Here is a 13,634-nt window from a genome sequence, read left to right on the forward strand (position 1 = left end):
GACTGGTTCAAATCAGACCCCCAGCAAACAGTGCTGACGCAGATGGCCACTATTTGTAACTTCTTTAATGCCAAATGTGTATCTTTGTAAGTGGAAAGACACAACACAACCCATTTTACTTTTATTAGTTTTATTTTTAATAATACAGTAACAGGGGCCACAACAATCAAACTTTTTTTGTTCTAAAATGGACTTGGGGACATCCATTCATTATATCAAGACCAGCAAAATAGAAGACACTCTACTCAAAAAGTTAAGAAACTGTTTTGTGTGAGATTTGACCTGCAGTGCCAAATATTTGAACACAAACATGGATGGTGTTTAGAAAGCTTTGATTTCAGCAGTTCTAGTAGCTTTAACCTATCATGACAGATGATAATCACTATATAAAGTGGGTTCTGACTGTTACTTCAATGCTCTCATACGTCAAAGATAGAGATCTTCATCAAACAACAACCTTGAACTCACCTGACTCAGCAATGTCTAAAAGCTGTTTAGTCTATTACTCTTATAGATGTGATCTCACCCTTTTGAGTTTGATATATGTATTTGAACAGAAGATGACTTAATTAAATAAATTATAGGTTAGGTTGTGGGAGTCTGAAATTGTTTTAAGGGCAAGTGATTGTGAACTATGTGAACACAATAATTACATCCATGACTTTACCTTGATTTTTGACTTGCACCACTCCTGGTGGTAGCTCTGTTTCTGGTTTGCTCTTTTTATAGACATTGGTTCATATTTTTTTTTGGTTGAGGCATTTCATGTTAAGTTATTCCCTTTAGTTTTAGATGCTGTGGAGCTGGATGGATTTTTGCTGTTATTATTATTTTTTTTTTACTTTTGGGGAGTTGCTCCCAGCTTTTTCTTGCAGCTGGGAGCAGCTGCATCTCAAAACCTCAAATAACACCTGAACTATGAACCCCAAATCCCACGGGAGTTGATAAGGAGACTTTGTGGATACAGAGCAAAACCAAAGAGCAAAAAGAGAAGGATAAATTTAAAAGAAGCTCTTCCATTGTTCATAGAGGAAAAGAATCATAACCCCAATTTCAATGTCTCTCTTCCTGGCTTTCTGACCATTACTCAAAAAGATAAACTTGGCATCCATGTAGTTCAACAACTGTTTGTTTTCATGAAAGCCTTTTGGCTCTTTCTGATCATATGGCCAGAAAGAGTGCCATACGCAAACAAAATGAATTTAGCACCGTTTGCTGACAACTAATGGTGCCATTTAGGACATGTTAAAGTGGAATATTGCCCATGTTGCCTGGAAATTGAGCTGGTAGCATGTCATGACGGTCATGAGACTTTCGTACAACAAGAGTCTACAGTCCTCTTCAGATTTGTTGCAAAACTGACTGGATCCTTTTTGCCCTCAGCATCACCATCCACAATGATTCTTTGAAGATACTTGGATGATATATTTTTCCATTTTTGAATACAGTTGACTGAATAATTGTTTTTCACCCATTACAGAAGTTTGGCCAAAAGACTTTCATGGAAACAAACAGTTGTGGATGAACTACAGGGACGCCAAGTGTATTTTTTGTTCCCTCAGACTCGGAGATAAGGACTGCGGAGCATCCAGCCAAAAGAGGGTTTTTACACCTAAATTACTGAGTCTTCATAATAACCTATTGTCAGACTTAGACTTGTAAACCTGTCAAAACTTCATGCTTTTATAGCACATCTTATTCACAGTGCATAAAAAGTGGATATGTGCATGTGTCGAGGCGTGGGGTTGTGTGAGTGTGTGAGGCCTTGTGTATTTGATGTATTTTAAGGACCATTTTTCCAACAAATGTTGTGTTGTGAAGACCTACTGCTCTTTCTGCGCTCAAAGCCCAGACCCCATAAGAACAGGTGTTATTTTTGGGGGAGGGGTTATGACCAAGATGTGAATTGAGTGTAGCTTAGGTTTAGGGTTAGGCATATGCTAAGGTCCATGGTTAGGCTTTAGAAATTAATGAAAAATGAAGTCAATGCAAAGTCCCTGTTACAATAGAAAGATATACTGTGTGCAGCGCATGTGTGTTTGTCAAAAGAGATCTAGTCATCACTTCAGCGGGTTATAAGATTTCCACATTATAGAGAGATGGCCAAAGGTCAGCTGAAAAAACTGCGACTTTATTTAGAAAAATGTGTTTATTCTTTCCACAAGTTGCACAGCTGGTTTATCTTTCTGTTGCTGCAACAAGTCGGGCTGGTTGATTTAACAGTAAATACCATTTAGGTTTCAGTAAGGCTAAANTGCTGGCTTTTACATTCACCAGATGACCTTAAACAAGTCTAATGGCTTTCAGAGTTGAAAAATACGTTTGTTCAAGCTGTCACACATTCTCTGTTGCAGCCTTGTGACTTTTTAGAGAGATGTAATACAAAATAGTGATTTTGTTGTAACACTTTGCTGAAATGGTCTGTTCCGATTTTGTTTTAATTTATTGATAAAGTCAAAACTGTTTCAAAACAGTTGGCAGAAAAAGATAACTCAATGCAAAGACTTATGGAGCAACAATGACAGAATTAAAAGTAATTCAAGTTTTACACGTCTTCAGTGTTTATTATGCTGGAATTTACAATCAATTATTTGTTTAATTAAAATTATTTATTTAAACATGTATATAAATAAAAGTACAAAAAATAAAATAAAATGACCAGCTGTCGTCTAAGGGAAATTTGCTTCCAATCATTTTGTGGCTTAGATTTTATAGTGGACAATGGGAGGCTCTGAAGCTGCCCAGTGGTTGCAGAGGAAAGGAGGGCAAAAGATGAGACATTGACATAAAATGAGTGAAAGTTTGTCTCTTCTCAAACCTAGTTTTCAATCTAGTTTCTTTCCTGAACTGGGAGTTGTGACCAAGCTAAAGGTACTTCCTGAGTTTCACCAACTGGAATTGATACATTTAGCCTGAGACAAAGAAGTGTAAATGTTACGGGTAACCACAATGGTACAAAAATCTAAAACGTTGCAGTTTCTTTCTTTGAATTTTTTTTTCCTTCTATTGAGAAACACTCATGCAGCAGCCACTCTTTCCTCAAGTGTTAGTGGTGGAGAAGGAATTAGGATGTTATTAAATATGAGGCTCATGATTCCTGGAAGTGAACAGCCCTACTGGAAGTAATTTATTGTCCAGCAGTCAGCCTTTCCCACAATCTTGACTTAAAAAAAGAAAATCTGCTCCTGAAAATGGCTTTTTGTTGTTTGCTTCGGAAACTGACAAAAAAGAAAACCTTTGTTTCTTTACCAGCTCCTTCACGAGAGAAGTACTGCCAAGTGGCTTTTTACAGCCTTTGGGTTTTATTTTTTTATTATTTGTGGCTCCAACACAATTTCATGACTGGTTCAAATCAGACCCCCAGCAAACAGTGCTGATGCAGATGGCCACTATTTGTAACTTCTTTAATGCCAAATGTGTATCTTTGTAAGTGGATCTTTATCTTTCTGTTGCTGCAACAAGTCAGGCTGGTTGATTTAACAGTAAATACCATTTAGGTTTCAGTAAGGCTAAAAGAGGCATCAGAGACTCTTCTGTTCTTCAGATAATCTATTTAATTTGCTCCTTTACTAAGTTATCTGATTTAATTATGAATGATTCAGTTTATATTAGTGACAAGAAATAGGATAAAATATGCTGCAACGTAATGTCTAATCAGTACATGTAATTTTTTTTAAGGGTCAGTTCACCTAATTGCTATCTTAGGACTTTTATTCTTTATAGAAGAACCAAAACCTTTGTAACATTTAGTGGAACATTTAATGTGTTATGATTAAGCAACTGAGGAGAGGAGAAAGTTTCCTTAGCTGCCACTAAGCTAGACTGCTTGAGGTAAAGACTCAGCAAGACAGAAAAGTCGAAAAATGAGGCAATATTTTGCATTCATCATTAGCTCAAAGTACAGAGACTATACAGTGCATATTTTTCTAACTTATTTTTAAAGCATTATTCAACAATGACATAAATATGAAATGATAGAAAAAGATTAGAGTATATATGTGGTGCTCAGTGCATCATAGAAACTCCCCGAAGAGCCTGGACCTATAGCGACGTAATTAAAGGATGATTCATTGTCTAAGCCAGCTGTAAGCTTTATTGAAAAAGACATCCATTTTACTTTTAATGCTGGGTCATCAGGCTACCAAGAAGAGGAAAAGAATTTATGCTATAATAACCCAAACTGTGGAATAAAAACCTCACTAATGAACACTGGAAACTATGGCGAGTCAAAAAATATCTCTGCTCACTAAGAGTGAAGTGCTCTGTTAGTGTTATATAAGGCAGCAAGAGGTCTTCAAGGTTTGATGAAGTGTGTCATGATGGGTTTTAGATGTGCAAAGTTGGATCTTCTAAGAAGACAATAATGTAGAAAAATATATTCTTTCAGTGCTGCAGCTGCAGATGGGTGTGATCTTTATAGCCATGTAATTATATTCAGTATTTTGTAAGAAAAAAATACATGTATCCCTATGTACTTCTAAAGTATTGCTGAAGTGAGTGACTCCCTATCTGAAAAAAACAAACAAAACAAAAAAACTAACTATGATTTTATGCCAATAAAAACATTTTAGTTTGTGTTTGTAATGTTTTAAAATCCAAATAACAGCAGGCAATTAACTACAGAGATCCCAACTTGAAACACCAACCTTGTAGAAAAGCCATGGATAATGCCCTCCATTTCCTAAGCATAGCCTAATCCATCAGCAGCATGTTATTATACTTCTATATTTTACCTGTTTTATCAAAATAAATGGGGAATTTTTGATTGTACAAAGTTCCACTGGCAGAGTACAAATAGACTACCCTTAAAGCATTCAACATCAAAGACTCTTAAACAAAAGCACAGTGTAGCTACACCAGGGAAGTCAGTTGACTCAACCACAACTAAAGATTTGGCCCCTGCTGTCGTCCCTGAAACCCTCAGCTTCAACAAAAGCCTATTAAACAGAGCTGAACAATCATTAGCCTGGGGGCATCTGGTGTCCTACATGTTATAGATGTGTTTCTGTTCCAACACAACTGATTCAAATATATTTTAAACCAATTATGTGGATGATTAAATGAATCATAAATTCATTTAAATGCTGGAAATACCCACCTTTGTTAAAAGTTACTCCAAGTAGACTTTTGTTAATGGTTTATGATGGATTAACTTACTAAGGACATTTTAAGTCATGTTTACTACTGCAGTATCACATCCTTGACCGAATCAATCAATCAATCAAAAGCCTGACCCTAACAAGGCACAGAATATCAACATAACGTCATCATTCAGATAGGATACTGACTGAATTTCTAAAAGAGGCAGAGCTAGAAAGGCTTTGAAAAACAATTAAAGGTTGATCATGATTTATTTATGTTTTACACTTTAAGTAATTGTAGGATTTATAGCTGTTAAATACATTTTGGCTTAACCCTTTTGTCTAGAAATGGGGTCCAACCGACCCCACACACGTAAAACTTGTATCATTTGCCACAGTCCTCTACGTTTGCCACCTCAGTCTTCGCACGCACAAGGGATAAGTACCTTTAGAGACCCAAAACTATGCCTACGTGCAGACAGGAGCAATAAGCATCTAAATCAAATAACTGCATAATTTTATATAATCCAAGTCAGTTTTCCCCTCTTGTTTGAGTTAACTAAAAGAACAGCCTCTCACAAAGATGACAAAAAAGTAGCTGTTGCTACCTGGTGTGTGTAGATAATTTATCTACACATGCCTTTGTAATTCCAGCAAATGTATAAGCCTGTTCAAATAAATTCTAAGGATCCTTAAAACTAAGAAATATTGTAAATTCTAACCATCAAGATTGAGAATTGTGTTGTTACAGTCAAATTTATACTCTGCCATATAAGTGGTGTCTAAGAGATCAGTTTTAACATTTCAATTGAACTTGGTCCGCCTTTAACATGCTCCTCTCCACTCATGATCCAAGAGCTCAGTGGTGAGGGTAAGAACCCACGGGTTCACCGAGAGTTGCTTCTTGTTTTTCTTGGTTTCAACATTAGTGCCCTTATCTAGATTAATGTTAAGAAAGCACCTGGGTGAACTCAATACATGAGAATCAAACATAAGGATAAGAAATTCTGCATAAGAATAAGACTTCATCTAAATGAGGAAATAAAAACAAAAAGTCTTTACCTCTGAAGTAATTCAAGTGTGGGCGCTACAGGAATGGGATAATGGGTATTGAAACAGTAATAGCTTCCTAACATCATACATATAGTGATGGAGGTGATGGTTGGGATTCAGTCATTGACAACCTTGCAGTCTATGCTAAGCATGAACCTGTTTGAGGCATAACAGGAGGTTCCTGCAAAAAAGGAATAATGTAGAGAACAATTAATAGTCCTTATTATTTAAAGTCTTATACAAACTTTAAACAGTGCATTTTATGTCAAATGTCTTTCTTAAATTCACACACTGAAAATTAATATTTACTTACCACATACAATGTTGCAAGAGTCTCATTTTTTTCATTGAAGTGAGAAAGAAGAACAATATCTTTCAATTTTTCTGAGCAGCCTTGCTCCTGTTCTCTCTGAATGTTCAGTTTTTATAACGGTTTGAAGAACCGTTTGGACTTGTGTGCAGAGATGGTTCTTAAAAAGTCCATAAGTCGTTTTCCCTTGTTTTCAAAAGTGGTAAAAAAAAGTCTCTATTAGAGCTACTCTGGTAAGCCACCACTCCTTTTACCATGGTTTGCAAATCTGTTCCTTGGTTTATGTCTTTTCTTTGGGAGTAGTATGTACACTTTGTAAGATTTTTATTTTTACCTCATCTGATCTTCACCGAGTATCTTTGTTTGGAGTTTCTTCTCCTCTTTAGTTTCTGTTGTCTTAATTACTGCTATGAAATTCATGTCCTACTTTAAACAGCCTGAATAGCTGCATTTTGTTCAAGTGGGACTGTGTCATCTTCATCAGACACCTTTTTCCGCTGCCTTATTTTTGGTGCTGGTGACTGTTTCACATTTTCAATTCGAGTTTGTAACTGATTGACCAGTGAGTAATAATCTGGCCCCACCACATCACCTTCTCTTACAGTGATTGTGGATATTTGGCAATCATTTTTTGGCCACTTCTGCGGAGGCTTACTTACCAGACCTCCATCATGTTCCATAGGTTCTGTTATCTTTCACATATCAGGTTTGATTTCTTGTTTGCACAATAGTTAGTTCTCCAGCTCAATGTATGATAGGTATTTGTACTTCCTGTTAGTTTAGCTCATGTTTTTCACTTGTTTCCTGATCATTTACTCCCCTCACCCTTCTTGCATAATATTTAAGTTCGAGTATTGCCTTTGTCTGGTGAGGGATTCTTGTGCGTATAGTGTGTTATTTGGTGATCGCTCATGTCTTGTCAAGTTAAGTCAAGTCGAGTCTCTAGGTTTAAATAAATCTACTGTATGCCATGCCTGTCATAATGTTTTGTGTGGGGTTTTTGTGTTTTATTTTGTGTTACCTGTCTAGTATGGGTTTATTTCTAGGTTCCAAGCGTTTGTCATTTGTGTACTGCCAATTTTCCTTTGTTGATTTTCCTTTGTTCCTCGTTGTCCACTAATTAGTGATTTGCTACACCTGTTTTTGAGTTATTTAGGATTGACGAGTTGCAGGTTTTGTGCAGCAGTCTCGTCTGGGCTTGGTCTGAGTTTGCGTCTGTGTGTTTTTTATGGGTGCTCTGCTTAAGTCTGACTTTATTGCATCAGTGTTATCCGGTGAGTCTGTCTTGTAATACTTGACAAAATGAAGATTAAAAACAAGATGACGAAAAGGAGAAAGCCTCTTGGTTCCTATCAGCAACAACCAACACAATTCCTGACAGAAGAATGTCGTCAAGATGACGACAGGAACCAGAGTCCCGGGGGCAGGGACTCCAGAGCTGTTTCTCCCCCATGGGTGGGTGAGGACGAGCTCTGGGAGTTTTTTTTTATGGTGATCGAGACGACTCTCTCCCGTGGGTCACCCCAGAGCCCTGGGGAAGGAGGTAACCAGCACCCGCGCCGCTGGATTCGGCTAAAGGCTCCAGCGGGGAAGAGGAGCCCGTTCTCAACACCTCCTCTGGTCCCGATGGGGGGGCAACTCTCCAGATACGTGGCAGTGAAGCCACTGTGGAGCATCTGGTGGGGTTCCTCTGGGAAGTTGTGCTGGAGGTCTTCACAGCCCCCTCACCGTCATCCAACCTGTCTCCAGTGATGGAGGTTCCAGCCTCCGATCCGTTTCACGGAAATCTCTTAAAAACATTTTCAATTTTACTTTGTTATATCAACTTGTTCACTAAAAATCCAAAAAGCCGTAACTCTGATACCAAGAATGGAAGAAGAAAAAAAAACCCAATGCAGGCGTTCTGAGAAATGGGAATGTTGTTGACGAAGTGACCTTCTAAGAGGTGATTTGTAACAAGAGTGAAATGTGACGTACAACAGACACTGAAAACACAAGTGCTGAAATGTTCTGGCTTTGTGGTGAGTGAAAAAAAACCTGCCTGTGACTGTCACTGCAAGTAATAATATCCTTCGTACTAACATTTTGAGAGTCTAACTCCCCTGCTGTGTTTTTCAAGTTGTTCCAGCATAGGGCACCTTTCAGATTTTAAATTACTTTCTCAACAACTCTGTGCCTATCTGACTTTCTGCATAACATCTGAGGCACGTTGCTCAAGAACAGTGAAGGAATGTATGCATCAGCATTTACAGTTGAAACCAGAAGTTTTTATAAAAAGAAATTTTCTCACAATTTGAAGATATAAGTCCAAACTTCTCTTGTATTAGATCATTTAAATTTACCACAAATATTTTTATTTGCTAAATGCTTCAATAATGACATAAATGTCAGTGATTTACTTCAATGTCTTGAAAATCACATGACAGGCATTTCTCCAGTATTTGGTAGCATTGCCTTTCAAATGTAATAGTTGACTAAGTTTCTCACAATTGTTTGCCAAAGTTCTGGCTGCTTTTTCAGTCCCTCATCGCTGAGTGGCTTTCAGACCAGGTCAGTATCGGACATGCTTCACTGTGAATAGTGAAACTGTATTACTAGCATTAGCCAGCATCTTCACAAGGTCTTTGGGTTTTGCTCTGGGGTTAATTTGCCCATGTTGGACCAAAACACATTTAAGTCATTGTTTAACTTGTGTATGTGCATCTGTGGTTTCAACTCCATGAATTATATGGGGCAAAAAGATTAATATCTTTTGATTGCAGGTGATATATTTTTGTTGGTAAAACAACATTGTGAGGATGTGGGGTTTTGTGTGTTGATTAGTGCTATCATGTCTAGCCCCTGATTGGTCCCAGCTGTCTCTTGTTCCCCTGATTATCCCATGTATTAACCTCACCTGTGTCTCCTGCTCCCAGCTTGTCATAGTTAGCCTATGTCATGTCATAGTTTCTGCAATGGACCGGCGACCTGTCCAGGGTGAACCCCGCCTCTTGAACTCCATTCACCGCTGGAGATGGGCACCAGCACCCCTCGCGACCCCACTAGGGTCAAGGGTGTAAGAAAATGGATGGATGGATGGATGGATGGATGGATGGATGTCATAGTTTGTGTGATAATCCTGTCATTCCACATAAGAACTAATATCTCAGCCACCAACATCATCACTTTACAGCTATTTTGTTAAATCTTGGTGCAACATTTATTTTGAATTTACTTATATAACCATTATTTTACCTCAAAAACCCCTGGGATATGTCTTTTTCGAAAGACACCTGGCCAAGAGACACACTGGTGTATAGCACCGACAGAAGTGAGGTCTAGTCATCCAATATCTAGGGACACACTTTATGTCACAGCTGAACAAAGCTAAACTTTCTTGAATAATTAACTGTGAAAGCAGTTTAAGAATCTGACAGAGTGCAGAGGCTGAAACGTGGTGTTTTTAAAGACAATGAAGATGACTAAAGACACATAGCTGGTCTTGCAAACAAGAAAGCAAAGATTGTAATCAGGCAAAACAAGGAAGGGTTGAATTCTGCCATTACTTCAAGCAGTGGCAGAACTATTAAAACAAAACCCTATTAGTAAGGTGTTAGATCCCTTTTTGCCTTGAGACCTGACATAATTCCTCACAGCATGGATTCATGAAATTGTTGAAAATACGCTTCAGATGTTTTGTTTCATGTTGACATGATAGAATCCTGCAGCTGCGTCAAACTTTTGATTCTACATTCATGATGTGCATCCCCTGTTTCATCACTTTCTAAAGGTGCCCAGTTGGACTCCGGAGGCCGTTGCAGAACAGTGAATTCATTTATCTGTTCAGGAAACCAGCTTGAAATTATATGAACGTTGAGAAATGGCTCACTGTCCTGCCGGAAGCAGCCATCTGAAAATGGGTTCACTGTGGTCATAAAGGAATGGACATGGTCAACAACAACACTCAGGTAGGTAGAAGCGTTTAAATTATACCTATTGTTGTTTATAAAGCTGACAGTGGTCTTACATCTGCTGTAAGATCCTTCAGCGATGGCAATCTGCATAATTTGTTTGTAACTAGTGGATGTTTGAGGAGTTGTTGACTTTCTAACTTCTCAAACCAATCTGCCCTATTTTGCGCATTAGCTTATTTGGAGTAGCAGCCCACTTGATACCATCATCCATGTCACTTCTAAAAGTTCCGATACTCAGTCTGAACTTCAGCAAGTCATCTTGACTACGTGTCATTGCATAAGTGCATGTAGTTGCTTCAATGTAACTGGCTGATTTGCAATTAGTATTGATGATTGAGCAGGTGAACCTGATAAAAAAGTGCCAATTTAGTGAATATGAGATGTGAGCATCAAGAGTGATGAGTCTATCTATGTTAATGCATTGTTCTTGAATTAATATGACTTACCAAATAATCCAAATCAAGTCTTTTGTCACTGCAATTTTGCATTTACTATGCGATTATCAATTCAATAGATGGTGCAGCTCTGTTTCACCACTTGGATTACATTCAGAAGTCAGCTGCGGCATAGGAATACCTCAATAACAAAGAGGAAAGTTTTTCTTTAAATTATGGCTAAGCTGCCGTGGGATGAAGCTTCAAGCTGGATCTCAAATGCACAGATCAGTTGATGAGCCAAAGGCTCCATGAGGACAAAACAAGCTATTCTGAGATTTTGCATAGAGCTTTGAAAATTGAAATCCTGTTCTGTGTGTGAGTTTACTGTGGTATGTTACAGTCAAACAATGCTCCCAAAGATTAGTATTTGCTTTGTCTTTGAAAAGAATACATATTTTTCTTTGTATTTTTACAGACGTAAGTACTGATGTTGTAGATGGAATGTGTTTAGTTTCTGTCCATTCTGCAAATAGATGCTTTTTCCTGCTTCCCGGGTTGCGGTGAGGTGATTTTAAACAAGGTTTATTAAAAGTGAGAGGTTTTGTATTCATTTTACAAGCATGTCTTTTTGTATTTTTTTTCTGTATTTGTCTTTTTAATTGTTTCCTGTTTTGGGAAATTAAGTACGACAGATTACTAAACAACTCAGAGCTCTCAGTCAGGATGTTTAATTCTGTTAAAGTTGTACAGATAAACAGAAAGGGCACCAGAGTCCCTTTACCTTGAGAAAGACAGAAAGAATAAAGGAAGTTTTTAACTACTTAAAACAAACATAAAATTAGCAGCATTCTAAATTTTTTATTAGCATGACATACTTAAATAATCTCTGAGGGAAAATGTTAACTTCTCCATTTAATTGATAAAGAAGAGTGGGCCAATGCAAAGTCAGAAGCATAGTAAAGAGAAAAGAGGCAACGGCTGTGCTGATACATTGACATGCAGTATCAGCAGTGCATTCAGAAACAACGGGGTAATTTATTTGCTAACAGATTTTAAAGTTCAGTTTCCATGCTGCGCCATCTAGAATCAATTCCTTTCAGGTATTACGAGTTGTACGCTATAATAAATCGCTCTTTATTTGAATACATTTTTTTATGATACAATGACCTTTAAAGGGATTTTCATACAAATTATTTCCTGGTTATTCGTGACATGCATTAGCAGAGACAGGTGAATGACACCCATGACTCTTCACACTGTGATGACGCCCCGCAGACCAGGTCCCCTGTAGTTCACTCTAACATTCATTTGTGCCCCATTTTCCCCCTGTCTGTCTGTCTGTCTGTCTGTCTGTCTGTCTGTCTTCCTGCTGGTCACTGTCTGTGTTCCCGAGACTAGACTGAAGGATGACTTCAAAGCTTCTCAGTTTTGACCCCTGAACACGACCTCTGGAATATGGTATAATCCTGACCTACTTATTGACAAATCCTATTTTTATTGGAAAGAAGAGGATCAGAATGGAAGTACTCCATGACCTTTAGCTAGGACGTGACCTACAATCTTTTCATGACTTGCAGCCCAAATTAAAACTGTGCAAAAAGCGATCACGTCAGAGAATGCAAATCCATCCATAATATTATGTTCTCTAAAAATGTAAAGAAAACTGATCATACATGTGTCTGTAACTGCAGTGATTAGTTCAATGAATAATTTAGTTAGGTAAATTTCTATTCAAAATTATGTCAAGAATGCGTCACTTGATCTTACAGGAGTAGCTTGAATTTTTTTTTTACTGCATTGTTGAAATTTTGACAGCAGGTAATATCTTACCTTCATTGGGTGATTCTCTTGATCTCTTCATTTAGCATAAAGCCTTAATATTTGGCCTTGTAGGCTGAAAGTGGTGTCCTAAGTTTGTAAAATAACCCATCTCAAAAAACCTGAGCTGTTTATATAAACACCATTTTAAACCCTGATCAGTTACACTGGCAATGATTACACAAGGAATGGAGGAAGGAGTGATGCACCACCACTAATCTTCCTATACGAAACATGATCATGATCCTAGACTGTGTTATTTTGTTTTTGTTCTTTCTTCTCTCTCTTCTTCCTTCTCCTGAGGAATAAATCTCCTCTTTGGACCGGGTTAACCTGCTGTCAGCAGTCACGCCCTTAAGTGATTGATTTATTACCTGCTGGATTCAGACCTCCTCACCTCCCGTGTCTAGTTGTTTTGTTGGTCAAGGTACTCAAGCCTTTTTCACATTATGTCCCCATTTAAATGTAATTAATGAATAAACCCCTGTGTAACGCTAGATGTTTTGGGACTCGCATTGAGGTACCTCAGTGTTCAACGCCTGCTTCATGAAATCCCATTATCTCCAGAATATCTACCTGGAGAGTTACCTTTGGCAGAGGAGCTGCTGTATCTTATCTGGTTTTCAAGCAACTTTCCTGCAAGAAAAAAGAATAAGTGAACAAAATACTTACCTCCCAAAACAGATCTGTTCTTTCCTGGTCTACATCATTATTGACCCACCTGAGCAAATGCTGCCAACAGGATTCCAGCACCAGTCCTTTTACCCAGAGCAGGCAACACTTCATGAAACAAATAAGACCTGTATCCATACACTTACCAGCAAAACCTGAGCCAAATCAACCCCCATGACTCTCTTCTACAGAAAACTGCTGATCACAATTACTGGAAGCCAAGACTTGGAAGATAACATTTATAATAAATCACTAAACTCTTACTCTGCTGCTTCTCTTGTGTTTTCTGTGACCGAGTGACATAATTAATCAGAATATATTAATTCTGAGTACATACTCAGCATTAAATAAGTGTTTGATATTAAAGGGA

At 37.9% G+C, this 13,634-nt stretch overlaps 1 protein-coding gene across 3 annotated transcripts in view; it reads left to right on the plus strand.

Moving 5' to 3' along the window:
- opn7b (opsin 7, group member b) overlaps positions 1-13,634 on the plus strand; it is a 56,281-nt gene that overhangs the window by 23,607 nt on the left and 19,040 nt on the right. Inside the window, exons 1-2 of one of the 3 annotated variants that reach the window (XM_016674132.1) lie at positions 7,652-8,465; positions 10,271-10,391. In XM_016674132.1, the coding sequence (XP_016529618.1) occupies positions 10,365-10,391 (27 nt within the window). In that variant the 5' untranslated portion in view covers positions 7,652-8,465; positions 10,271-10,364. Of the gene's footprint in view, positions 1-7,651; positions 8,466-10,213; positions 10,392-13,634 lie in introns of those variants that run through there. The other 2 variants (XM_007557659.2, XM_007557661.2) reach the window with 2 other exon arrangements.

Source organism: Poecilia formosa, unplaced genomic scaffold, assembly GCF_000485575.1.
Source record: "Poecilia formosa unplaced genomic scaffold, Poecilia_formosa-5.1.2 Scaffold90, whole genome shotgun sequence".
Taxonomy (NCBI): Eukaryota; Metazoa; Chordata; class Actinopteri; order Cyprinodontiformes; family Poeciliidae; genus Poecilia; species Poecilia formosa.